This window comes from Zalophus californianus, chromosome 8 (genome assembly GCF_009762305.2).
Source record: "Zalophus californianus isolate mZalCal1 chromosome 8, mZalCal1.pri.v2, whole genome shotgun sequence".
Taxonomy (NCBI): Eukaryota; Metazoa; Chordata; class Mammalia; order Carnivora; family Otariidae; genus Zalophus; species Zalophus californianus.
In genome coordinates, this window is record NC_045602.1 from 79,324,461 (window position 1) to 79,348,696 (window position 24,236).

Consider the following 24,236-nt stretch of genomic DNA (forward strand, 5'->3'; position numbering starts at 1 on the left):
ACCACATGCGAGTCAGAGCTCCACGCCCCCCCCGCCCCATGTTTTCTCGTCCCATCATGCTTCACTTAAAAACACAAATTCAGAGATAAAATGAATTTCAAGATGGCACCCTCAAACACTGAATTCCAAGCATAGAGCCCTTCTGGGCAGGGGCCCTGTGGGGAAAGTACCTCACAGTCCTCAGACCAACGTTTTATTGGGAGAGCCTGGAGCCAGACAACCCGGGTTCCTTCCTGGCTCTGCCCCTTATGCACTGTGGGAACCTGGGGCAAGATGCTTTAGGCTCTCTGAGCTTCAGTTTCCTCACCTGTAAAACGGGCATGACAAAAACATTTGCCACATAAAGTTGTAAGGACTGAATGATTTAATAGGTCCAAAGTGCCTAGAGTAGCATCCCTCATGCGGACATCATAGATACGTTAACTGTTGTGAATGATTTTGTCCTCAATTTGGAACCATCCATGATAGTACGATCTTTGGTTTGTCACCCCCTGGTGTTTCTCGCTGTGGCCCAAGTTGCTTTTGAAGGTAACAGTAATGGGAGGGGCTCAAACCCCTCAAAATTGGCTTTAATTTATGAGTAAGTTATTCCTGCCCTCAAAGGTCTGCAAACACGGCTGAACAGCGGGGGCTGCTTCCAGATGGGGAGCCAGCTCTCCCGACACTCAAACCACTTTTCTTACTCCATGCCTTCCTGGTGTACCTTGTTGCCCTTTTTTTGGTGCCACATCATCCCTGGCTCTGACTGCTCCATGCTCATCCTCCTCAGGGCCCTGTTCCCAGCCCCTCTCCACCACAGAGTTCTCCTTGGTCAAGGCAGCAGGCTGGTGCTCTTCCTCCTGGGCCTGTCCACCCAAGGCCTAGCAGCCGGCACTTCTGTTTCCTACTTCACCCCAGTGACAGCCTTACACTCGATGAAGCTGTTGGCTTCTTGGGTCCATGATTGATCAATGTCACCCTGTCCCTTCCAGCAAAGAGTGAGGGGCACCACGTGTTTAGCTTTCTACTGGCCCAGCATGCAGCTTGCCTCTGCACACACTCGATAAGGATTTCCCATATGCCTGCTTCAACATGCAGTGGGACAGGCCTGAATTATCTATAATGATAAAGTGGACTATGAACGGTGCTTCCCCCATCAAGCAGTTCTAAAGATTTAACGGAGTTAATCTGTGTCAAGTACTTAAGTATGTGGCATGCAGGAAGTACTCTAGGAATGTTTGTTGAGTAAGGACACATATAAAACTCTTGCTGCCTGTCCCCTGCAGACCAGCAGCCCCTGTGGGCTTCAACACTGCCCCACAATTTAAGGGCAAGCCCTTCCTCCCTCGCCAGGCCCTCAGCCCCAGGCCTACCTTGCGTTTCCTCTTGGATTTTGGCAAAGCCTTTTCGGCAGGAGTGTCGGATGGATGGCTTGGCTGTGTGCTCTCAGTGTCCTTGGCTGCAGGGGCATTCAAGACCCCGGGCTCCTGGGGCAGGTGTTCTGGGATCCTGGACAGGAGGGTCAGGTCAATTTTGACCCAGAGAGACCTGACCTCATCACTGTCCTTCAAGGGGGAGAGAAGTTCGTTGCGGCCGAAAGGGACCAGCGTGTAGAACTGTTCCTCCAGCTCCTTGGCAATGTCACTGGTGGTCCTGGCGTTGATGGAGCCTACAGGGGCCCTGGGGCCGCCCCCACTGCTGATGCTGCTGGCCGCCTCTTTCAGCCTCTGGTCACTCCCCGAGGAGGCCGCGGCCGCGGCAGCCACAGCCTGGGCTTTGCACAGAGGGTACTCCTCCTGCTCAGACTCCAGGTCCGAGTCCGAGGAGGAGGAGGAAGATGACGACTCGGTCTCTATGAACTCCTTGGATTTGGGGACGATCCTGCTCAGCCCGCGCGTGCGGCGCTTCTCGCAGGTCACCGAGGAACGCAGCTCCTTGCGGTGGCTCGTTCTGCTGTTGCCGCAGGGCCTGGTTTTGGTGGGCTCCGGAGGGATCACCACGCTCGCCCCCAGTGCGTCGGCGGCCGCGGGCTCCTCGGGCCGGTGGCAGTTGGTGCTGTCCCCGGCGGAGGTCCTCTCGGTGCGCCTGGTGGGCTTCTTTCCCGCAGACCTCCGGGCGGGCGCGGGGGCGCTCTCGGCGGGCGCGCCCGGCACGGCGGGCGGCTGGGCAGCGGTAGTCACAGCCACGGCCACGGCCGCGGGCGGGGACTTCTGCTTCACTCCTTTACTCCCCGGGGCCTTGTTCGCTGTCCTTGGCCTCTGCTCCTCCTTGCAGGCGCTCTTGATGTCCTTCTCTCTCAGGCTGGTTTGGCAAACGTCGGGAAGTTTCCCACAGTCCTGCACTTCCTCTTTCGCTGGAGTGTAGTATTGATTGCTCTCTGGCCCGTGGCTTTCATTTTGGATCAGAATAGGCGGCTTGTGGGGATTAACTTTGTTTAGCCATTTATCCAGCTGCCACTTGTTAGAGGATGCTGGTTCAGCCTAAAAGCAGAAAACCGGCAACAAACCAAACATCTTTTATTAGACTCACTTAAAAGAGGCTTGGCTGTTTTTAATCTTCACTTACTACCCTAGGTGTATGAACGGGAAACCAGTGGGCTGCAAGCAAAAGGAAAATGGAAGCAGTAGGTGTGTGTAGGCCATGGCTGGCCTGGCACACGGGAGGCAGGGGTGGTGTCCCTTTTCTGTCCCAAGGCACTTATATGACAGCGCAGTAGTATGAAGCCTATTTGGCAAAAATAAGGGGATAACCCTGTGCTTCATTAGAACCTATTTCCAGCACTTTTGAGTGTTATACAATGTATATATTTTTTATAATTATTCATATGTACATAAACTTGAGATCCCAGGAAAGTTAACTGGGGAATAGTATGAAGACCCTGAGTGTTAAAGCACTCATTTTTCTGTAAGACTGAAAAATTAGAGGAAATTAAAAGAGGGGACTAAGTGGAACCTATAATCCCAAGCAATTAACATATAATTTACGTGGTGAAGGCAAGTAGGGTATAGTAATTTAACAGTAGAAGCAATAACTTTGGGGGGATGGCTTGTTTAGTGGCTGAGAACTCCTATTTCAAAGGGAGCTCTGTGTGCCCCATATTCTTTCGTAGCTGGACTTGGTTAGTCCATCCTCAATCTGCTTCCATCCCACTTTGCTGGGAATGTTTCAGAAACGGAAATGACGATGGAAACTTTTCCTGCACGCAGTTTTAACTTAGAGCAAATCATGGATACCGTAGGTTTTACACTCTGCCCCATGGATTGGTTCCAGGGAGTCAGGGAATGCCCTGAATCAGAGTGCTGTGTAGATGCATTTTTCTAAGAGAGAGGTCCACAGTTTTCATTCGTCTCTAGGGATCTATGGCTCATAAAAAGGTTAAGAATTGATGATTTTACAGAGAGTAAATGCTGTTGATTTCTAATACAAGTCCATTTTTCCAGCATCTATGATTATTAATAGAAAGGAAGTGTATTGGTTAAGTGTAAAGTTTTAGGCAGAGTGTTTTCTATTTGTGACCATATGTCACATGGGGAAAATATTTTGGCTATTTCAAGTGATGTATTTTTCCTTCCCTGTGGCCTCCCACCCTCTGAATTTCTGGCATCCATTGTTTCAGGAGACTAGTTTCCAGCTTAGAATAAAGAAGACATTGCTTACCTTTGCATTTAAATTGGATTGGTTAAAGTCCAGAGCAAAGCATGCTCCCTTGAAGGAGAAAACCTTTTTATTCTTTTAAACATAATTTCCTAAAGCTTGCTTTTATGTGTCAAAATTTGTTTTTCAACAGTGAGGTCCAGATTAAGAGCAGAACTTGGGGCATAAGCCCATGCAGCAAGGATCTGAGTGGAGTGGAACAGGCAGTGTCTTGGCCCTGGCTGGGGCTAGACATAGCTTCGGACCTGTGAAGCCTCTGATGGGCCAGAGGGCCCTGGGGCCAAGATGAAGAGGACACAGAGTGTGGGCACCAGGCCCTAGAGCTGTGGCAGGGACCATGGACAGCCTGCTGCTTCCCCCAAAAGAGATGAGGCCAACTGTACTTCAGGGAACACCAGCACAAGGTGTTGAGTGACTGGGAAGGACAAGCGACATTTCAGTGGAGGCCAGCATGAGAATCTGGGGCCCTTCTCCCAGGGCAGCGAGGATGGAGAGGCTTCACCCTGGGATGTAGGTAGGTATGGGAAAGGAAACCCTCATGGTCCCCGATGGGGAGGCCGGCCTTCGACTTGACTTTTCTATGTTTTTATGTACCAAAAGGACCAGGGCAAGATGCAAGAGAACAAAAGGTTATAATTTTGCACCTCTGAGTTGCTCTATATAAATTCTGACCTCACTTTATTTTGGCCTCTCCAGAGAAAGGGAACACAGGAACCCTAAGAGCACATCTAGCCCATACTGCAATGGGAGATGCATGCAATAGAGAGAGCAGGACAGCAGGACACAGAACAGCTCTGTTGCCAACGGGAAGGTCTCACCTTCCCTGGGATTAGCTGAGTGTAGCCGAAAGCGAATCTGGTGGCAAACAATTTATGGCTTCTGATAGTGTCTCCTCCCCACTCCACTTCCCTCCCTACATGACCACTGGCAGGTCGGTGACTTGTGTGCCTCTGCTGCCCTAGTGTAATGGGACACAGTCAATATGAATGGATGCTGAAGGGCCCTCTTGCAAAAAGGGGACATATTTGGGGAGGGGGTGCAGAGCAGACGCTCACACGGGCCCTGCCACCATGTTTAACACTAGCTCACCCTCACCCCCACCACCGTGGGCCTTCCACAGCTCACGTCTTGGGTGAGAGAACACAGACAACTGCACTAAAACCCCCCTATGGGAGCACTGACAGTGAAGGGGAGAATTTAATACATTTAGTATAGGCCCATTGCCTGATATGCTTTAGGGTCATTTTTTTTCTGCACTTCACAGCTGAAAAAAATCAGTCCAAAGTACCATTTTCAACACATCACTAAATCACACTCCCTTTCTTAAGGGTCTACAATGACCTCCTCTTGCCTCTTAGAAGAAATCCAAATGCCTCGGGCTGGTTTTCAAGGGCATCTTTCATCTTACAGTCATTTTTCATGGCTGAACATCTACAGTGTGCCCCCCACTTTACAGATATCATCTAATTTAATCCATACAGATAAGAAATATTATCATTTCCAATTTGTAGTTGAGGCTCAGAGAGGTTCAGTGACATGTCTAAAGCTGCAGAGCTACCAGGCACTACCCATATCTAAGTCCATATCTATCTAAGTTTAAAGACCAGAGTCTCATAGCATGATGCTTAAACTTGTTGAATCACTATGTCGTACACTGAAACTAATGTAACATTGTGTGTCATCTACACTCAAAAATAATTAAAAAAATAAAAAAGATCAGATTCTCTCCCCTGCTGCTTTGCCTAATCTCCCATTACTTACTGGCATAGCCTCATGAAAGGGGGACCTCATTCCTTTGAGAAATGTCAGTTTTCAACCTAAAATGACAGAATTAGGTCTAATTTTGGAGAACACCACTAACTCTCCAAACAATACCTGTTGGCCTCTATTATCCTCAACTGCATAGTCTTTTTTTTTTTTTTAAGTGAATCGTCTTGTGATATTCATATTCATTTCACATGTATACATCTTGGGTCTTCAACAAAGCCAAACATTTCTTTCCGGGGGGGCCAGGACTCTGTTTCTTTGTATGGCTTGCAGTGTCTGTAATAGGATAGGGAGGCCAATTGCTGTGACTTTGCTCCTTGTAAGAACACTTACAACAGGGTTTTGCTCAAATCATATCATTTATTCCTCAAAACAGCTTCACAGATTAGGCAGGACAGGACTGTCTGCCATTTTGGGGCGGAGGAGGGAAAACTCAGGGCTTGGGACTGTCATCCACTGGCATGCTGCTTGCTGGCTGTGGTCGACTTCCTGAGGGTTTCTGCCCGGTGTTGTCTGCCTCCTGGCTGCTTTGTATTTTCAGCCATGACTCTCCTCCCTGATTAATCTTCCCTTCCCTCTGATTCATGCACAAGCTCTCCACCATGGACTTGAGTCCCTGCTTCATCCACATCCTTCACAGCACTCACTGCCATGTACCCCACAGATGCCTAATTAAGGAGAAGCCTGTTCAATCAATGAGTGACTTGCATCACATTTCTGCTCATTTTCAAGAATGGTCTAGGGCCCCATTTTCCAAAATGAGCGTTTGGCTCATATATTCCATGAAGAAAGGTTCCATGGTTAGGTAAGTTTGGGAAATGCCACATTGGAAAACAGTTTACATGAGCAATAGTAAGGGCTGGGTGATGCTCTAAGGAGATGGATTAACTTGACTTTATCCTGACACTCCTCAAAATCACGTGACCAGGCCCTCTCTGTCCCACACAGCATCTAATACTTGAGGAACGCTGTTCTAGGGAGTTCCGAGTGCTTGTGTATGTGTGCTAGCTGAGGGGGAAGGTTCTCCCCTCTGAATGCTCTGACAGGAAAGGATGCACCACACCAGGAAAGAAGACAAAACTCCAGTGAAGAAAACTAGGCTGAGAACAAGTAAGCAAATATCAGGCTGTAGAGAAGGGATCCGTAGTGATGGAAAGAGTTTACAGCGGCTCTTCCGTGCTAGCTGCAGATAGGACATTACCTATGGCGATTCATGTAAAATGCAGTGGCTTTCACAGCCATGAAGAACGGTTCAGATGAAACTCAGCTGGGCCCAGTAGGTTTCCAGTGCTGTCACACCGAAGGGGAGCATGCAGGTGCCTTGGAACATCATGGGCATCTCCTTCTACTCCCGCAGCAGGAGGGGAGTGAGGGCCAGGAGCATTTTGCTGCAAAGCAGCAGCATGAACTGTCTGGGCAGTGGAACGGGAGGTGTGTGTATATACAGAGTCTAACTGTCTCGTGGGGGGTCAGGAAAACGAGTCTCACCACTGTCCTTAAGGTGACCCGGGCTGGCTCAGTCCTGGTAGAAGAGAGACGCTGGGGAGGGTCAGCCATATAATGCTACTTCCTGTCTTCGTGATTTTCGTTCCGCAAACTCATTTTATTTCTCAAGGGTGAATGTCTGTATTAATGTTGGGAAAATGTTAAAAGTAACCTGATCCATTCCATTCCAGTGGAAGGAAGTACCATGCAGCATGGCTAATACATCGCTTGTCACTTCTGCATTCCCTCCGCATAGAGAAGCAAGAATCGAAAACTCTGTGGCTTCAGGCAACTTAAACTTTTCAGGCCACTTTACTAGACTTGCACTCCCTCTCCTTGGCCTCTGAGAGCGGCTGGAAGCTCGCTCAACAGAGCTTCATCACCAAGGAGTTCAAGTCTTTGTAATTATCCCAGTGACATTTATAAAGAATGTGCTTCAAGCACTTTTTAACTGTACTTCTCTGGGACTAGGTCTAGCCAGTAGTTCCAGGATTTACATTTCAACATGAAAATAAGACTCAACATTCATGAATTTAACCTTCAAAGTCACAAAGAGACTGGAGGAGGGGAAGGGTTATTCATGGACACCTAATACTTTCTATGCATCTCCACTGGCTCTTGCGATGTCTCTGGTACCCAGTTCTTATAACTAAATATTCTGGAGTTTCTCAACAAATTATAGCATACAGCTGGCTTCGATGAATCCTGTTTAACACCTATATATATATTTTTTGTTTCAAATTCTTCCTATTAGAATGTCAGTTCTCTGAAGACAGGGAGCTTTTCTGTCAGATAACTGCTGTCTTCCAAGGCCAAGCAGCAAGTCTGTGGCAGATGCTCGGTAAATATTTGTTGAATGAACACTAAATGAGTGAATGAATGAAATTATGAAGAAGGAATAATAATTTAATTTCTTGGAAAGTCAGGGTTGTATCAACTTACAGGTTAATGTTGCTAAGGGCCTTCCCCTTATATTGGTAGACAAAAAGAGAAATATAAAGAGGGGTTGGGGGGAGGATGTGAGCATTATGGAAAGGAGAAAAAAATGGAAGAGAGATGAAGAGATGGCTGGTTTGGGGATGAATGGAGAGCTCCCTGTGCAGAGCAGAAAGGTGCTGAAGAAGGAGTGAACAGTGTGGGGAAATTCTCAGTGCTTTCTGCAAAAGGCCTCAGCCTCCTGGGAGGAGACCGGAAGGGGAAAAACCTGAGGGAATTGAAGAGCCGGTCTACGAACTGCAGATAAAAACACAATTGCGGGGCACCTGGGTGGCTCAGTGGTTAAGCGTCTGCCTTCCGCTCAGGTCATGATCCCAGGGTTCTGGGATCAAGCCCTGCATCAGGCTCCCTGTTTGGCAGGAAGCCCGCTTCTCCCTCTCCCACTCCCCCTGCTTGCGTTCCCTCTCTCTCTGTCAAATAAATAAATAAAATCTTTAAAAAAAAAATAAAAACACAATTGCTTTCGGGTGTGATGATGTCCTGAGGCACAAGTATCAAGCTGGAAACGTGATTGTGTAGGCCCTTTACTGGTGCTCTGCTCCCCTCTCACCGCCACGGCTTGCAAAAAGTGGCTTCGGTTTTATTTCAGAACCTATTTAGAAAATTTGGCCCCAAAGTGGTACAGTGGGCCGTAGGCCAAAAATGTCATCCGTGGTAATGTCAAATGTTTATATGCCCAAGAAGAAACGGTATTTTATGCCCTCTTTAGCAATCAAAGTCTACCCTTACAGCTCCAGGGACTTGAGAAGTTTGCTTTCCACCCTCTCCCAAGAATCTCCATGCGCTGAATTACTATTTAATTTCCCCCTTTCCCCTTTAAAGTAGAAATAGCAGTGGTTTTTATTGGTACCTTATAATGCTTTTATATGGGGCGCCTATATCTTAGATACTCATCATAGTTATAAAAGGTTTCATTATTATTTGTAGGTTGATGCTAATTTTTCTTTCTATTTTCACAAAGAAAACACAGTTAAAAAGGTTTTATTAATATTTATAGCCCTTGTTCTTCTAATCCGTGACAAACTGCAAAAAGGTAGGATTCTAACCATGTCTAATCTATAGACCTGATTTATGGGTGGCCACACTTTCCCAGGCGCTGAACTGCCCTGTCTAGTTATTGCCTCCGGCTAACCCTTAGGGAGACCTGACCCAGAGGTTCTTTCCAGGCGGTGATGTGTACAGCATACTTGGAAATTTCTGGAAGTTAACACAGAGATTTTTGGACAATGAAAGATGAAGTTTCTGTACTTCAAAGGGAACTCTGTTAGGAGAAGTGCGAGGAGGGAGGGGGCAGAGTGGGGAAAATGATGAGTCCAAACAAACCCTGGCAGGCTGCCAGGCAGTGGTGGCCTCCAGGCCAGTCCCACTGTCTGATCGCAGTGGGGAGGGGACAGGTGTGAGAGCGGGCCGGCCGACTGCCGGGATTTACTGTGCCCACGCTTGGGAGAGAAGCGCGGCTGGGAGGGAGGGGCCCTTACCTCGGGGCTGGAGTAGTGGGGAGGCTTGCTGCCCTCACTCTCGCTGGAGCTGCTCTCCGTCTCGGAGTCGGAGCCAGAGCTGCTCTCTGAGTCACTGGACGAGCTGCTGCCGCTCCCGCTGCTGCTGCTGCCGCTGCCCTTGCTGGAAGGCACGGAGGCTCTGCAGTTGGCCTGCTGGACCACGGCGCTGCCAGCCCACCAGGCCCCCGGGAACAAGAGGGAAGGAAAGCCAAGTGAGCAAACACAAAACACCCCTGAGCAAGCTGTCATTCGACCGGAGGGGACAAGGAGCCCCCCAACCTCGGGGGGCTGCCTGGCTCTCAACCATCACCTGGAACCTGAAGAGCAATCATCCGGTCAAAGGCATCCTGATGGTTAAAACAACAACAACAACAAAAAACCATTATGTATGTAAATAAAATTGGGAATAAAAGTTGGTGCCCCTTGGTAGTCGGGCACTCGTGACTTGGTGGGCATTTTAGAAGGGAGGGTGGTGTCATTTCAGAATGACTGTTTCTGGGAACGGCTTTGCAAATGCACCCCCTAATCCGATCAGCTACCAGAAGCAAGGAAGTAAATCCAAAATGCTTGAAATATTTTGTGAAGACTGAAAATGTCTGTTTGCTTTATTTTAGGAAGCGGGCTGTGAGGAAGGGCACAGCATTCTGCTCCGTGCTTTCATGGCCTGCTGGAAGGTTCTGGAGCCTGCGGTTATCATCAAAGTTACAGTCCTGCTTCCTACCTCTTCCTGCCCATGGAGTTGAGTGGGTATAGTGTTTGCAGGAGCTGGCTTGCTGTATAAACAGTAATTTTCCCTTGAGCTCTTTATTAAAGAACTGAAGATCCATCCTTTCCACATTTTTATATATTCCAGACTTTAAAATTTAACCCCCGCGCAGTGGCTTATAGTAACAGCATTTCAAATGTTCAAATATTTCACATGGTCAAATGCCTGATGTTCATATCCAAGCTGAAATTTGCCAGAAGTCATTATACACTCAGAGACAACAGGAAAAATTGACTTTCTAATGGTAATTAATTAACCACAAAAATTCAGATGAAATATACCAACCCAAAAAGAAATTTTCGGTACTCACATAATACCCAGTATCTTCAGAGTCCTTTATTAACTGCATTGCAACATGCATGAATCTGTTCTTTTGAGGTCAAATTCTGAACCCAGAAAACGCAGTGATCACTTTTTAATGTTGAGTCAGCAAATATCTGCTTGCCACTTGAAACTGTAACTACTGCTTCATCAGGACTGGACATGAGTGAAGGGCAGGGGGAGCCTGTCAGGGTTTATGGCTTTAAGTGTAAAGCAGCCTGGACAAGGTGAATGACCCTTTCACCTACCCCTTAAATCTCTGACAAGTGTTTTGCCTAAGGACAGATTCTCATAAATCCTCAGTGTGGGGACAGGGAGGGGGGTTAATATTCATTGGAGCCTTGCTTCCCCTAGAAGAATGACAAGACAAGAAACTATGTTGCAGGATATATATCTGAAATTGGAAGAATCATTTTGAACTACAGGGTTAGAGAAAAATGGAGCTGGAGCATAGCCTTCCCTGGTGGTTCTCATCTCTTCCACCAATGTCATGGTCCATACCTACTGTCTGACAAAATTCTTCAACATCACACAACATCAGCACATTTATGCCTTGCCTGAGCTGTAGTGATTTCTTCTTTTTTTTTTTTAAAGATTTTTATTTATTTATTTGTCAGAGAGAGAGAGAGAGAGAGCACAAGCAGGGGGAGCAGCAGAGGGAGAGAGAGAAGCAGGCTCCTCACTGAGCAAGGAGCCTGATGTGGGACTCGATCCCAGGACCCTGGGATCATGACCTGAGCCAAAGGCAGAAGCTTAACGACTGAGCCACCCAGGCACCCCAGTAGTGATTTCTTTACCAGACTACCATTTGTGTCTGGTGTTGAGTGAGGAATGCTGGATCTTTAGACAGAGGTGGGGAAGGGAAAGTTAACCATCGAAGGGCTATAATATTTATTTCTTCCTTTATGAACTAAAATCCATTTTTCTTGTTGGCTGAGTAGAGATGGCTACTATCAATGGCATCATAAAAAAAAAAAAACAGACTATTAGATTCTGACCAAACATCTGAGATCCATAAGTTTGGCAGTTTTCAGTTTTGGGGAAAACACTGGGGGTAAAAACTCCAAACAACCAAACAATACCCCTCCAAATGATCCCCAAACCCTAAACCCCCCAAAAGCAAAGCAATGCATGGTGGAGGAAACAGATATGTCTCCCTGCCATATTCTGGAATGACATTTGCTGAAGACAGGGAAATGATGATGAACAAAGAGTATTTTGATGGATTTTATATGATGGTCAAAGGCTTTGATCACTGAGCAGTACATTCTACTTGCTTTAATTCAAACAACAAAGGACATGTGATGCTGGTGCCGTGTGTACCTGGGCATTATATGTGTGCAGCAGAAACAGCAATGTGTGTGCAGTTCCCTGGGGCTTGCACCACAAAGTGATTGACTGTCTTTTGAAAAGCAGCACTTTAATTTCTGAGAAAATGTCCATTAAACAGTTACCATGCTGCCTTCCTTTTATGACTGCTGTCTTCTAGTAATGAGACATACTAGCCTAAGGAGAGAGAATCTTTGATCTGAATTAGATTGGCAGAAAAGCCTTATACTTTTATGTTTTCCTTCCTTAAATTAGGAAATTCACTTAAAATGACAATTTTACAGGCATAACTATTATTTGTTTTTAAAACAGTTGAGAGAGCCAAGAATTTTAGGTTTTTCTTCGTGTTTTGGTTGTAAGGGCCGCGAGGCTTACCATGCTTCTGGGGGCAGGGTTGAATATATTTGTGTTTCAATGGTCTGGGTAGAGAATATGTCACTAGAAACAATCCATGTCAAGGACGGGGGCCTGGTAAGACTGTAGTGGCTCCTGGGATCGAGATAACTATCCCAACCTCCACGAAGGCTGCCCTGGTAACTTGTCTCAAGGCTGGTCTTTGGGGTACAACAAGTCATTCTGGCCTCGGCATAGCGCATGTTGTTGCCATGAATGCGGGCAGCTGCTCTGCCTCTGTGAGCCTCTGCAGCAGGGAGGGGAGAGTGGCAGGAGAGGCCAGGAAGCCCAGGATGGTCATCACTACAGACTAGTAGTAACAGAAGGATGAGATCGGTTAAACCAGGAGGGCTCCGAGGAGTCATGGAAATCAAGAAGATGGAAAAAGACATATCAGAAAGACCCTCTGGAAAGAAGACTTTAGACTCAATATCTTTCCAGTCGCAGACTGAGCACATTAGCGTGCCAACTTGTTGTCATGTTTCCATGCCGAAGATACGAAAAAAATATTCACTTAGTTAAAAATTAACTTTTTCCTAAAACGGTAACGCAGATTAGTTGAGATGATGACACAGTCTTAGACAACTTTTGGGAGAGTTTTTGGATCCCATGCCATTTTAGGAACATGGTGGCATGGAATTTGCAGATGTGACAACATTAATGAGATAATGGAATGAAAGTCTGTCATCAAACTTAGCACCGTGCCTGGGATGTAACGGGCATTTACATGTGATTGCTGAATGAAAAAATCAATAGAGAAAATCTATCAGTGGGTTAATGAGTTTTTTAAAACAAAGGATTTAACCTTTTAGAAGGGTTATAATCTCTCTTCTCCAACAAAGAATTTAAGGGGACTTCAGCACCTCTTGTGATCTTCCAATTTTTACACTTCTTCCTTTCAGAGAATATTTCTTTAAATGTGCTATAAATTTCATCTGCTATAATTAAGCACAGTTCTCTCTTGGATGGTTTATTTACTTTTTTGTATTTTGACTTCATGCAATGCCTTGCTGGTTTTGTGAGTGGTCAAGACCAAATACACCTTTGGCAGAGTCTTGGGTTTATTCTCCATGACCTGCTTGCTGTGTCCCCACCTTTGGCTTCAGTGACACATTCCTTTCAGAATCTGGCCTGGGCGAAGTTTGAATACAGATAGTAAAAGAAAAGATCTGGAACCTAAATGACAAATCCTGGATCTCACAGTCAAGCGTGCTCATGCCTGCCAAGTGCATTGTGAGGCCTGGATAAATACCCGAAGTTTTCCACAAGCTTTCAGCTCACAAGTAACGTGGAGGCAGGCTCTCTGCCTGGTTGGCACTGTGTGGACAGCCGTGATGCCCAGCAGGAGCCTCACTGCTGTGGCCACCCCACTCATACTGGCCAGATGATGATATTTTAGAAGGCATGACAGCACCTTCTCACTCAACACTCGGTATTGATTTCCAAATGCTCAATTTTCAAGGTGTGATTAGTGCTCTGGCAACTTTAGTCCTTTTTTGATAGCATCTTCATTGATATTAATTGGTCTAAATTTCACATTATGCGAAGTGAAGATGGTAAAAGATGGCACGAGGAGGTTCTCTGTTGCTGAAACTATCTTCCAAAACACAAAACTGATAGGACTGTTGGTCCCATATAAAAGGTTTTGTCTGCTTTGCTATAGCACCAGGAACGAGTCTTCTGTTAAACATGGCTTTTTGAAGCTCTTCAGGGTCTGGCCTCAATCAGATCTCCATCTTCACCTCAGTGGGTCTATCCTTAAACCTCAGCCATAATAAATTTCTCATAATTTTGACCATCTCTGAAATGTTTTAGAATTATATATATGTGTGTATGTATATATGTGTATATATATTTATATATATTTAAACTCACTCTATTTAAACTAAAAAACCAAAGACCACCTATTTCTCCTACCCTCCCATCCCCCACCTCTGGCAACCACAAGAATGGAACAGAATTATAATAAATAAAAATAGAATTATATTTTTATTTACCTTCAGTGTTTTTGAATTCATCTCTTTGTACAGATTTTCAATTGTTTTTCCAGATGCTACATTATATATAACTTATCACAATCTACTGGTATTATCATTTTACCAGTTTGAGTGAAGTATAGAAACCTTATCTCCTTCCTTGTCTTAAATATTTCTTCTGTACACATTGGAGAACCACACCAAACAATGTTTCAAATGTTGTTTCAATTGCCAAATATAATTTAGAAAACCAGAGAAGAAAAATTTATTGTATTGACCCTACTTTTGTTTCCACTGTTCTTTCTTTCTTGATACCATTTATTTTATTGAGGTTCTTTCTTTTATCATTTCCTCTCTGTTTCAAGAACTTTCCAGCCATTCTTTTTGGGTAGGTCTGCTGGCCACCAATGCTTGTCAATTTCAGAATGTCTTTCGTCCTTTGTTCCTAAAGGAAATTTTCAATGCGTACAGAATTTTAAGTTGACAGTTTCTTTTTCTTTCAACACTTAAAAAAAAAAAAAAAGTGATGTGCTACTTTCTTCTGGCCTCCATGGTTTCTAACTCCAGTGTCATTCAAATTGTTTTTATCATTTTACCCCTATAGGTAAGGTTTTTGTCACTGCTTTCAAGATTTCTTTTTTGACTCTTGTTTTCAGAAGCTTGACTATGATTGTGTCATGGTATGAATTTATTTGGGTTTATTCTGTTTGGGGTTTGCTCAGCTCCTTGCATCTGTAGGTTTAGGTCTTTTGCAAAACTTGGAAAAATTTGAGCCATTATTACTCTTTCTTCTCTCTGGGCCTCTAATGATACAAATGCTGTATCTTTTGTTACAGTTCCACAGGTTCTTGAGGCTCTGTCTTTTTTTTCTTTAGCCTGTGCTTCCCTCTTATTCATTTTGTTTGCAGATTCTTTCCTCTGTTTTCTTCATTCTACTTTTGAGCTCATTCATTGAATTTTCAAATTTCAGTTATTGTATTTTTCAGTTTTACAATTGACATTTGGTTCCTCTTTCTATCTTCTATTTTTTTGCTGAGACTCTATTTTCATTTGTTTCAAGTGTGTTCTTAATTGCTTATTGAAGCATTTTATAATGGTTCCTTTAAAAACCTTGTCAGATAATTCTAATATTTATGTCATCCACTATTGGCATCTGTTGTCTTTTCTCATGCAAGTTGAGATTATTCCAGGTTCTTGATATGAGGAATGATGCTCTATTGTATCCTGAACATCTTTTTTATTATAAGACTTTGGATTTCAGAGAAAGCACTTATTTTAGCAGGCACCCACTAACATGAAACCAGCAAGGGGGCAGAAGGGTATTTCTTTACAGTTGGGCAAGAGGAGAAGGAAGTCGAGGCTTCTAACTTTGCCTTTCCTGATGCGGGTGGAAATGTGGCCATTTCCCCCCAGCCCCCATGGTGTTTGGTTGGAACAGAGCAGTTATTGTCTAAAAGTTTTCTTCTTCCTAGGATACTCACTTCCTGGTTCTTTGACTAGAGAAAGCTGGCTTTCCTGGGCCTTTATTTTTATTTTAAAAAATCTGTGCCTGTTGGCATTTCTAGGTTGCTGGCTTTTCCAGCATCCACTCTGAGCTATATGACGAAAACTGAAAACTCAGTGAACCAACCATCATGTCTTTCTTGGGCCTTAATTCCCTAGCTAATCTGCCTTCTCTCTATCTTACAGTCTTATGTTTATTTTATATATAATATCTAAGGATTTTAGCTGTATTTAGCAGAAAGGATTGGGAAAAGTACATCAGTATTTTGTCCCAGAATGGGAACAACCTACTTGATATTTATTATGTGGTAAGGAACTCTCTCTTTCAATACTTCCGACCTTTGCTCTGGTAGCAAAAGCTGATGAATGAAACAACCATGTAGGTATCTGCTATTATCCCTGCCCTCTTTATCACCCAGCCAAATCAGGCATTAATTAATTAATTTAAAAACATTTATTGTGGAAATTATGCTCAGATTTTAAAAGTATACATACCAAAGCTAGAAAGATCATGTCACAAAGAATGCATATATCATTATGAGAAAAAGGATTCACACAAAATGAGGTTGTAAAAATGTTAAGGATAAAAAGGTGAGTACTTTAAAAGTTATGTTCAGAGTAAATGGCATGGGAGTAAGGGATGATATTGGTGTGACATTTGTTAAGAATCGACTTTGTGGAAAGGGTGGCCTAAGATGGCAGTGCAGGAAGACTCTGAACTCACCTCCTCCCATGGACACACTCAATCTCTACCTACTATACAATTCTTCCAAAAGAACTGAGGGCTGATTGAGTTTCCTCATGGCAAACAGTAGGAAGACCAAACAGAGAAGAGTAGGAGAGACAGAGACATGGTGATGATGGAAACCCCATCCCCAACTCTGTGACCTACAGTTGGGAGGGTCATCACTGAGGGGCCCATGGGCAGATTCATCCACCTGGGGCAGCAAAAAAGCAGTAGTTTAAAGGGCAACTAGACTAAAGTGAAGGAAATCCATTTACTAACTGTAGAGCATCTGCCAATGGATAGAAACTGCTGGAACTCTCTCCAGGGTTGGGGGTGATGGCAAGTGCCATATGTTCTTCTTCCATCTTAATAGTGTAGGTGTAGTGTAGGTGGGAGCAGGGTTGAGGCACTCTAGCCAAATTGCTAGTGTTGCCCATTGTGCCTCAGGCCTCTGGCTTACAGTAGCTCTATGGTTCCCCCCAAGAAGTCCCCAGCATGGCATGCCTTGGGACCCCCAGGTTCATGCTTGTTCCAGATCTAGCCATCCTGCTTGGGTAGCCCCACGAAGCATGCCCTGGGACCCCACTAGCTCATGCTTGTTCCAGCCTGAGCTATCCCACCAAGTCAGCCTTGGCATGGTATGTCCAGGGACCTCCTGGTTCATACCTGCTCTGTTCCAGCGATCCCACCAGGCCAGCCCTGGCATGGTACACCCCAGGACACCTCTCCTCATGCCTACTCCAGCTGTCTTGTCAGAGAATCCCTTGTGCAGTGTGCCCCAAGCCTCCTGGCCTGCACTGGCTCCCAGTATGGCATGTCCTGGACTCCTTGGTCTGTGCTCACTCCAACTCTACCCATCCACCAGAACAGTTTTGATGCAGCATGCTCTGTGAGCCCCTGGCCTGCACCTGCTCCAGCTCCAGCTGGCCTGCCAAAGCCACCAGCCACATGCAGTCTACACAGGGGATGCTCCTATACAAGGCCACTTCTTCAAGACTGGGAGAAGTAGCTACTCTGCCTAATTGATAGAAACAGACAGAAGGTAAGACAAATGAGGAGACAGAGAAACATGTTCCAAAGGAAAGAACAAGATAAAACCACAGAAAAACCCTAGTGAAACAGGGATAAGTAATTCACCAGAAAAAGAGTTCAAAGTAATGGTTATAAAGACACCCATCAAACTTGGGAGAAGAATGTGGAACAACACAGTGAGAACTTCAACAAAGAGTTAGAAAATATAAGAAAGAACCAATCAGAACTGAAGAATGTAATAACTGAAGTGAAAAATACACTAGAGGGAATCAAGAGCAGATTAGATGATACAGAAGAATAAATTAGTGACCTGGAAGACAGAATAGCAGAAATCATCCCATCAGAACACACACACACACACACACACACACACACACACACACACACACAGGTTTAAAGGACCTTTGAGACAACATCAGGCATACTAACTTTCACATTATAGGGGGTCGAGAAGGAGAAGAGAGAGAGAAAGTAACAGAAAACTTATTTGAAGAAATAATGGCTGAAAACTTCCCTATCCTGGGGACGGAAACAGACATCCGGGTCCAGGAAGCACAGAGAATCCCACACAAGATGAAACCAAAGAGATCCACACCAAGACATATTATAATTAATATAGCAAAAGTTAAAGATAAAGAGAGAATCTTAAAGGCAGCAAGAGAAAAATAGTCACATACAAGGGAAACTCCATAAGTCTATGAGTTGATTTTCAGCAGAAATTTTGCAGGCCAGAAGGGAGTGGCAGGATATATTTAAAGTGCTGAAAAAGGGAAAAAACTGACAACTGAAACCATGGCCTGTCAAGATTATCACTCAGAATTGAAGGAGAGAGAGAGAGTTTCCCAGATAAGAAAAACTAAAGGAGTTCATCACCACAAATTTTACCTTACAAGAAATGTTAAAGGGTCTTCTTTAAGTAGGATAGAAAAGGCTGTAAGTAGAAAAAAGAAAATATATGAAAGAAAAAAACCCACTGGTTAAAAAATAAACTCACTGATAAAGGCAAATATATAGTAAAGGCAGTGGTCAGCTACTTAGAAAGCTAGTATGAAGGTTAAAAGACAAAAATAGTAAATCAACTATGACTACAATAAATAGTTAAGGGATACACAAAATAAAAAGCTGTAAAATATGATGTCAAAAACATAAAATGTGGTGGAGGGCAGTAAAAAGGTAGCAACTTTAGAATGCATTCAAACTTAGGCAATTACCAGTTAAAAATACACTGCTATTTACATATGACAATGTAGGTCAATATATATAAACTTCATGGAAACCACAAACCAAAAACCTACAATAGATACACAAAAAATAAAGAGAAAGGAGCTGGAACATAAAGCTAATGAAAGTTATCAAATCACAAGGGAAGAGAGCAAGACAAGAAGAAAGGAATGAGAACTACCAAAAAGTCCCAGAAAACAATGAACAAAACGGCAATAAATACATACCTATCATTACTTACTTTAAATGTAAATGGACTAAACGCTCCAATCAGAAGACACAGAGGGGCTCAACGGGTAAAAACAAAAACCAAACAAACAAAAAAACAAGACCCATTTATAAGCTGCCTACAAGAGACTCACTTCAGGACTAAAGACATACAGAGACTGAAAGTGAAGGGATGGAGAAAGATATTCCATGCAAATAAAAATGAAAAGAAAGCTGAAACAGCAATACTCATATCAGATTAAACAGACTTTAAAATAAAGATTGTAACAAAAGACAAAGAAGGGTATTACATAATGATAACCACGTCAATACAAGAAGAGGATACACCATAAGTATTTATTTATTTGGATGCACCCAACACAGGAGCATCTAAATATATAAAGGAAATAAAGGAAGAAATTCACAGTAATATAATAATATTAGGTGACTTTAATACCCTAGTTACATGAATGCATAGATCACCCAGGCAGAAAATCAATGAGGAAACATTGGCCTTAAACAACACATTAGACCAGATGGACTCACATATGGACTATTTTATCTCCAAACTGCAGAATACACTTTCATCTCCAGTGTACATGGAACATTCTCCAGGATAGATCACATGCCAAGCCACAAAACAAGCCTCAATAAATTCTAGAAGACTGAAATCATATCAAGCATCTTTTGCAACCAGAATGGTATGAAACTAGAAATCAATTACAAGAAGAAAACTGGAAAGAACACAGACACTTAGAGACTAAACAATATGCTACTAAACAACCAATGGATTAATGAAGAAATCAAAGAGAAAATTAAAAAAAAACCTTGAGACAAATGAAATGGAAACACAACTTCCCAAAATCTATGGGATACAGCAAAAGCAGTTCTCAGAAAAACAAAGGCCTACCTCAAGAAACAAGAAAAATCTCAAGTAAACAATCCAACCTTACACCTAAAGGAAGTAGAAAAAGAAAAACAAAGCCCAAAGTTAGTAGAAGGAAGGAAATAACAAAGATTGGAGTGGGACTTAAAAAGTTTGAAAAAAATCAATGAAACTAAAAGCTGGTTCTTTGAAAAAGTAAGTAAAATCAATAAACCTCTAGCCAGACTCATCAAGAAAAAAAAGAGAGGGAGGGCCCAAATAAATAATCAGAAATGAAAGAGGGGAAGTGACAACTGACACCACAGAAACACAAAAAATCATGAGACTACTATGAAAAAGTATAAGCCAACAAACTGAAAAACCTACAAGAAGTGGATAAATTTTTGGAAATACACAATCTTCCAAAATTGAATCATGAAAAATTGAAAATCTGAACAGACCAATTGCAAGTAATGAAACTGAATCAGTAATTTAAAAATTCCCAAAAAGCAGGGGCACCTGAGTGGCTCAGTTGGTTAAGCGTCTGAATTCGGCTCAGGTCATGATCTCAGGGGGTCCTGAGATCAAGCCCCGTGTTAGGCCCCCCACTCAGTGGGAGTCTGCTTGTCCCTCTGCCCCTCCCCCCACTCATGCTCTCTCTCTCTTTCTCTAATAAATAAATACAATCTTAAAAAAAAATTCCCAAAAACCAAAAGTCTAGGATCAGATGGCTTCACAGGTGAATTCTACCAAATATTTAAAGAGTTAGTATCTCTCCTTCTCAAATTACTGAAAAAAACTGCAGAGGAAGGAACACTTCCAAACTCATTTTATGAACCCTGATATCAAAACCAGACATAAGAAAATTACAGCCAATATCCCTGATGAACATAGATATAAAAGTTCTCAACAAAATATTAGCAAACAGAATTTAAAATACATTCAAAGAATCACACACCACAGCCAAGTGGGATTTATTTTAGGGATGCAGGGGTGGCTCGGCATCTGCAAATTAATCAACATGGTACACACAACATTAACAAAATGAAGAATAAAAATCCTACCATCACCTAAACAATGCAGAGAAAGCATTTGACAAAATTCAACATCCACTTATGATAAAAATTCTCAACAAAGTGGGCATCGAAGGAACATACCTGAACATGATAAAGCCCATATATGACAGACCCACAGCTAACATCATACTCAATGGTGAAAAGCTGAAAGCTTTTTCTCTAAGATCAGGAAGAAAACAAGGATGCCCACTCTTGCCACTTTTATTCAATTATTGGAAGTCCTAGCCACAACAATTAGGCAAGAAAAATAAGTAAAAGGCATCCAGATCAGAAAGAAAGAAATAAAACTGTCACTATTTGCAGATTATATGATACCATTTATAGAAAACCCTGAAGATTCCACCAAAAAGCTATTAGACCTAGTAAATGAATTCAGTGAAGTTGCAGATTACATTACCATACAGAAATTGGTTGCATTTCTACATGCTAATAACAAGCTATCAGAGAGAAAAATTAAGGAAACAATCCTATTTATAACGGCATCAAAAAGAATAAAATATCTAGGAATAAATGTAACCAAGGAGGTGGGAGACTGGTACTCTGAGAACTACAAAACACTGATGAAAGAAACTGAAGATGAGACAAATAAATGGAAAGATACACAGGGCTCACAGACGGGAAAATTACTATTGTTAAAATAGCTATACCACCTGGAGCAATCCACAGATTCAATGCAATCCCCACCAAAATACCAATGGCATTTTTTACAGAACTAGAACAAAGAATCCTAAAATTTTTATGGAATCAGAAAAGACCCCGAATAGCCAAAGCAACCTTGAGAAAGAACAAAGGTAGAAGCATCATTCTCTCTGATTTCAAACTATACTACAAAGATATAGTAATCAAAACAATATGGTATTGGCATGAAAACAGACTCATAGATTAATGGACTAGAATAGAGAGCTCAGAAATAGACCTGCACATGTATGGTCAATTAATCTACAACAAAGGAGGCAAGAATAGGCAATGGGGAAAAGACAGTCTCTTCAAATGGTTTTGGGAGAACTGGACAGTTACATGCAAAAGAATGAAACTGATCACTTTCTTACTCCATGTACAAAAACAAACTCAAAATGGATTAAAGACTTGAAGCTCCTAGAAGAAAACAAAAAGCTTACTAGCTTTTTGACATTGGTCTTAGCAATATATTTTTTGGACCAGTATCCTCAGGCAAGGGGAACAAAAGCTAAGATGAACAAATGAAACTACATCAAACTAAAAAGCTTTTGCACAGTGAAGGAAATCATCAACAAAATGAAAAGACAACCTACTGAATAGGAGAAGATATCTGCAAATCATGCACATTTGATAAGTGGTTAATTTCCAGAATATATAATGTACATAACTTAGTATCAAACCCCCCCCACAAAGTACCTGATTAAAAAATGCACAGAGGATTTGAATAGACACTTTTCCAAAGAAGATGCACAGATGGCAACAGGTGCCTGAAAAGATGTTCAACATCGCTACTCATCAGGGAAATGCAAATTAAAACCACAAGGAGATATCACCTCACACTGGTCAGGTTGCCTATGTGGAAAAAGAGAACTCTCCTACACCGCTGGTGGGAATGTAAATTGGTACAGCCACTATGGAAAACAGTATGGAAATTCTTCAAAAAATTAAAAATAGAACTATCAAATGATCCAGCAATACCACTTCTGGGTGTTTACTGAAGAAACCCCAAACACCAGTTTGAAGAAATATATGTTCTATGTTCACTGCAGCATTATTCACAAGAGCCAAGATACGGAAGCAGCCTGTGTCTATCAATAGAGGAATGGATAAAAAAGATGTGACACACACACACACACACCCACACACAGAGACACACAGAGGACTATTACTTAACCATAAAAAAGAACAAAATCTTGCCATCTGTGACAACACGGATGGACCCAAAGAGTCTAATGCTAAGTGAAACAAGTCAGACAGAGAAAGACAAATATCATATGATTTCACTTACATGTGGAATCTAAAAAACACAAGAAATGAATGAACAAAACAAAACAAAACAGAAACTGACTCAGATGCAGAAAACAAACTGTTGATGAAGAGGGAGGCAGTGATTGGGGGGTCGGCAAAATAGGTGAAGAGGATTAAGAGGTACAAACTTAACAGTTATAAAATAAATAGGTCACAGGAATGTAATGTATAGCATTGGGAATATAGTTACTAGTACTGTAATAACTTTGTATGGTGACAGGTGGTAACTAGACATCATGGAGATCATTTTATAATATATATAACCTGAAACTAACAGGATATTGTATATCAGTTATACTTAAAAAAAATAAAGCTATATTTGATCAGAAAAAAAAGGAACCCACTGTGTGTGTGTGTGTGTGTGTTGTGTGTGAGAGTGAGTGTGTGTGTCTGAGGAGGAGGCAGCTGACAGACACTCAGTAATGCACAGAGCCTGCAACAGAGGAATCAGTTGCTCCTGGCTTCGTCAAGGAAAAATTTTAACTATCAGAAACAGTACAGAATCATAAAAAGTAGATGAAATCAGCTATGAAAACCATAAAGCGAGTTATAATACCACTTTTTGACAGTGCAAAAACAGCACATTTTTCATTAATCTAGAAAATCAAAGAAAAGTTCTATAAATAAGTCATAATGGATTAGCCAGTATCCAAGTGGAGGGAAACAGCCACATACACAACACGGAACAGTGACTCGGGACAATTGGACAATACTTCCCTCACAACCCAAGACCCCTGGAAATTTTTTTGTTTTTGTTACTTGTTTTGTTACTTGATACCATTGCCTCCTTATAGGTATTATTCTTTCTTTTTATAGGTGAGGACAATAAGATCCCTAATAAGAGACAGAGCTGAGATTCTATTTCCAGAAATTTGCTCTATGAAAATAATCAGGAGTGTTTAAAAACATTTCTCTAAAGGATATATGCTGTTACATTATTTGCAAATAGGAAAGGATTTGTAAACAACCAAATGCCTGACAATAGGGGATTTTTAAATAATGATACACCTTTATGAGGGAATACTTTTTATTATTATGCACTCATTATAAACATATTAGAATACTGACTTCATGAAAAATTCTCACAGTGTATTTGTGAGGAAATGGGCTTTCCGGTATACCAGTCATCTGAGGGCAGAGAAACTGATCAGAAACACCGAAGTGTTGACTCTGCTTTTTTTTTTCCTGGGACAGGATGGGGTTTTGCTGACTCTGGGTTTTACTTCAGATTATCAGATGGTGCCAGTGTCTATAAACAGGTTCTTCAATGGGATTATTAAGCATACAGATTGCATTAATCTTCTTGACTAGTTATGTGAGGTCCAAGCATAAAGGGACTGAGGTGTGAGCATCCTGTTAGAAGCTCTAGGGGTACCTGGGGATCTGTGCCAGTGTATGGGACATCTATTCCAGCTCTGTGGGGCTCCTGTGCCTCAGCTGTGTTTCCGTATCCT

The 24,236-nt window shown here is 42.6% G+C and overlaps 1 protein-coding gene across 2 annotated transcripts in view; it reads right to left on the reverse strand.

Moving 5' to 3' along the window:
* Positions 1-24,236, reverse strand: part of AFF3 (AF4/FMR2 family member 3) — a 561,794-nt gene that overhangs the window by 38,054 nt on the left and 499,504 nt on the right. For both annotated transcript variants that reach the window (XM_027622823.2, XM_027622824.2), the window contains 2 exons: positions 9,360-9,546; positions 1,353-2,459 (listed from right to left, as the gene is read on the reverse strand). In XM_027622823.2, coding sequence (XP_027478624.1) covers positions 1,353-2,459; positions 9,360-9,546 — 1,294 coding nt within the window. The remainder of the gene's footprint in view (positions 1-1,352; positions 2,460-9,359; positions 9,547-24,236) is intronic.